The following is a 4,286-nucleotide window of genomic DNA, read 5'->3' as shown; positions in this document are numbered from 1 at the left end:
TGTTAAATATGAACAATACAAAACTCAGATTCTTAACACACACTTTATTGGTAATTACAGATGTTTTGAGACCATGGTATGCCTCATCTTCAGTGTAATTTCAAAACAGTTACTTATATACTAACACATTATTTAATATTTTATTTAAATTATATTTAATTTTTAAAAATACAAAAAACATAACTACATCACTTACAGAGTTTGACACAGTACTAAAACTTGTTAATAGATACAGAAATATTTTAAACAAATCTTAAGTATATCGAAATGAAGAGACAGGATGGGTTTATTTAATGTAAACAAATGGAGTGCGCCAAATCAACAAATGTGAAAAACAGATTAATTTATTGAAGAGAAAAAAAACAAATGAAAAAAATAATATAATGATGCTTATCTAAGAGTCGTGTTAAAAAATTTGTGTTGATTCTCAGATTTACGCTATTGTTAGTCCGAACTATTACATTGATTCTGCCATGCTCCGTTTAATAAGTCTTTTTCATGGAATAAGATTTGGGGTTTATCAAAATCAAACTTATGGTTGTTGATATTAGCATGATCCACAAGTGTACTTTTCAATTTTTTATTATCTATTTTTTGCATTGTAATTCATACTGCCTGAGTCGTTTATCTAAGTTCTGACAAGTTTGGCCTATATAATAACAACTACAATCCAATCTATTTACTTTTACAAAATACATTTTTCTTTTTTGTTAAAGGAGTTTCGTCTTTAATGTTAGAATATAAAATTTTTAATTGTTTCAATGAAGAAAAAGTAAATGAATATTGTGTTTTTTGAATAGTCTTTTTGATAACTAGTTAAAATTATGTCAAGATATGGAAAATTAATAAAAAAAGTTTTTTCAGTAACAAGTGTTTGGTCATGATCTTCTGGTGTCTTATCATAAGGCGGTTCACATTAACTTATATGGAAAAATTATTGCCAAGTAAGATCGTTTTAACTAATTCATGTTTATGTCATGAAACAAAGGATCTGATAATAAAATAGCGTAATCTACAAGATTTAAAATGGTAGAAATTTTTATATTGAGAGGAACATGCCTTAATTAAACTAATGTACCTCCCGGACCAACTATCTTTTCTGTGCCAATCTGTAAAACATACACCGCCTCTATAATCATTTTACGTCAAGAAAATGTAATGAAGAATCATTTTCTAGTTCTTGAGTGAATTGTTGCGCGCACTACATTTGTTACATATAGTATACCCATCCTGTCTCTTTATCTCGATACTTAAGATTTGTTTAAAATATTTCTGTATCTATTCACCATGTTTTACTACTGTGTCAAGCTCTGGTAAGTGATAGTTGGTATTTCTTGTGTTTTCAAAAATTAAATGCAATTTAAATAAAATATTAAAGAATGTGTAGTAAATAAGTAACAGTTTTGAAATTACACTGAAGATAAGGCATACCATGGTTTCGAAACGTATTACCAAATAAAGATTGTGTTGAAAATCTGAGTGTATTGTTCATATTTAACATTTAATATATATATATATATATATATATATATATATATATATATATAATACAATATATATATTACACTACTTGGTAACTTTTCATGTCATTTTAGTCATTGCAATATATGATTTGTTATAGACATTCTGCTCCTCCTTTAAAGCAATTGAAAAATTGGAAGCCTCCCATCCTGGGTCCATTGCCAAGTGGATTTTTAAAATTACCACCATCAGTAGATGTGAGTGACATGTTTCAAATTATTATCTTTTATATTATATTATATAGCTTAAAGAATATATGTATTATTGTTTTACGAGAAGAATTATGTGCATAATGATATGTTTGATTTTTTCTTAAGAAGTATCAAAGTATTTGAACTTATTCTACAACCAAACATGGCATATACAACCATTTATTATTATTATATTAAACAAAAAGATACAAATAGAAGAGATTTTTTTCAACATCATACTTGAAATTGTCTTTGCACTATTAATACCATATTTTTGTAATAGAAATAATACATAGATATGTTTTATTTGTATTAGCTCTACAGACTGAATCACAGACTTTCTTTTGCAATAATTCACTCGATTGCCCAAAACAAACTGAACAAAGGTATTTATTTCACATGCTTGTAATACAACTTAACTATCATTTTTAAAGAAATCTATATAATGATTTTTTTTAATTACTTAAGGATGATAATATATGAATTTGTCTATTTTTATGTACCACAATCGAGTTCAAAACTATTCTCAAGTTCCATTATATATTTCCATTTTTGGCAAAATTGTAATAATATATATGTTGGCCACAGCGCAGCATGATTACAAGAGATTGTGATAACTTTAGTAAGTGATTTTGAAATAAAGGTTTATAGTCCATTAAAAGAAGAAATTCATATTTTTTAATTTGACCTCAATATTTTTTTTTGTAAAGTACTCTTGTACTTAATTATATATATATATACCGAAAATTGTTCGATTTTATGATTTCTTCCAATAATATTAATAAAATATCCGTTTAAATATATTCTAAGATTGTTATTTAAGTATTAAATTTTTGAAATTTTCAAAGGTTAATTAATAAAAGAAACAATGGGTCTATGTGGTAAATCTGCACTTTTTGGAATGCCATACAATCCACAATTGGATGGAAAATCTCCAATTGATTATTATGAGTTTAAGATATCAGGCAGTCATATATACAACCAGGAAAAGTTATTGCAAATTGATTAAATTATTGATTTGGTATAATCTACATTTTATAATTTATTAAATATTCATGAGTTAAAATTATTTGTTAGATATTCTAAATTAAAAATAAAATTTTGGGTGTAAAATCGCCGGTTAGCATCAATGGTGATATGAATATAGGTCAAAAGACATATTTTTACTTTTAAACACTTTTTTCTTGAAATTAGAAAACAAATAATGCAAATTTAAATACAGATCATACTTTATACTTTATAACATTACACTACTGTAAATTCTTCATTACTTATAAAAAAATGGTTTTAATTTTAAAAAATATATTTTTTATTTTATGTTATAAACATTTTAATCAAATTTTTGAAGAGACAGCTATAATATTCTAATCAGAGTTAGGAGTCAGTTTTTAATTACTTTTTTAAAACACAAAATTATAGCATACTTATATTTTACACCAGATAATGCTTATATAAGGTGTGCTATAATTATGATAATATTTTCTTTTATATTTAGAATACTTTGGCTTGTGACACTGATCTGGAAGATGAAAGAATTGCAATGTACTTGCAAAATGAAGAATTTATGGCAGAACTGAGATGGAACCAGGATTTTCTAACCGCTCTGGATAGTGATCAACCAATAACTGAAAGCAATGTAGCTGCAGCAAATCGTGCCAACAAAAAATCTGCAAACATTGATGAAGATCAATTTAGGGAAAGAATAAAGCATATGGGAAAATGTGAGTGATTACTATAGCAGAATATTCATTTTATCTGTTTTTTTTTTTTTTAATTCATGTATTTCTCATTTTATACTCTTTAATTGAAGTTTTAAGTAAATTATTAGGTGGTGCTTGCAATATAATTAAATTAATATGATAAAAACTTTTAGTATCACGTAAAAAATTTGCCCAGTTGGCCAAGGTATTTCATTGGCAAGGCAACAAAAAAGGTGGAGGGGCTCGTCATGGGCCTGTTACAGATAGTTTATTACTTCAGGAAGAGCACAGTGACGATGAGGAACTTAAACGAGCAAAATAACTATAACAAGACAGGTATTATGAATATAATTATTGATCCAGAAAAGAAAAAAAAAATTCTTTATTTCCACATGTTTTATGAACATGTGGCCCATTTACAAGGGCATTTGTATGAAAGACTGTTATAAGGAAGTAGCATCATTATTATCTTTGAAATGTTGTTTGTTTTATTAATGATTTTTAGTTTATTTAATGATTTAAACATTTTTAAAAAACGTTTATGTAATTCTATATTGTTCAAATTTTTAAACGATTGAAATGTAAATATGATACTATTTAATGATGTGATCCATCACATACTCAATGTAATTTAGAGATGATAGTAAATTTAGTAGATGATACAATGCGTCAACTTTCAAAATGATAAGATATCGAACTTATTAGAATATTTCATATCATACTTACCCAATAATGCTTTAGAAATTTGCAAAAAATTGTAGGAAAGTGAGTGAATTAAAACTAATCTTTAAATTAGCTTCAGGCAGTAATTTTTTGGAACATAAGCCTTATTAAATTAATAATAGTTGCAATAATTTGAATAAAATATTACCAA

General features: G+C 25.9%; 1 protein-coding gene across 1 annotated transcript in view; it reads left to right on the top strand.

The window, feature by feature from the left end:
• LOC113382964 (CUE domain-containing protein 1-like) overlaps positions 1-3,798 on the top strand; it is an 18,095-nt gene extending 14,297 nt beyond the window's left edge. Inside the window, exons 2-4 of the mRNA XM_026621222.1 lie at positions 1,622-1,718; positions 3,208-3,433; positions 3,586-3,798. Coding sequence (XP_026477007.1) covers positions 1,622-1,718; positions 3,208-3,433; positions 3,586-3,734 — 472 coding nt within the window. The 3' untranslated portion in view covers positions 3,735-3,798. The remainder of the gene's footprint in view (positions 1-1,621; positions 1,719-3,207; positions 3,434-3,585) is intronic.
• The last annotated feature ends 488 nt before the right edge of the window (positions 3,799-4,286 follow it).

The sequence above is a fragment of the Ctenocephalides felis genome, unplaced genomic scaffold (genome assembly GCF_003426905.1).
Source record: "Ctenocephalides felis isolate EL2017-DRISC unplaced genomic scaffold, ASM342690v1 CF-g0.4_SCAFFOLD_03570, whole genome shotgun sequence".
NCBI classification, from domain to species: Eukaryota; Metazoa; Arthropoda; class Insecta; order Siphonaptera; family Pulicidae; genus Ctenocephalides; species Ctenocephalides felis.
This window is presented reverse-complemented; position numbering and strand designations above follow the sequence as displayed.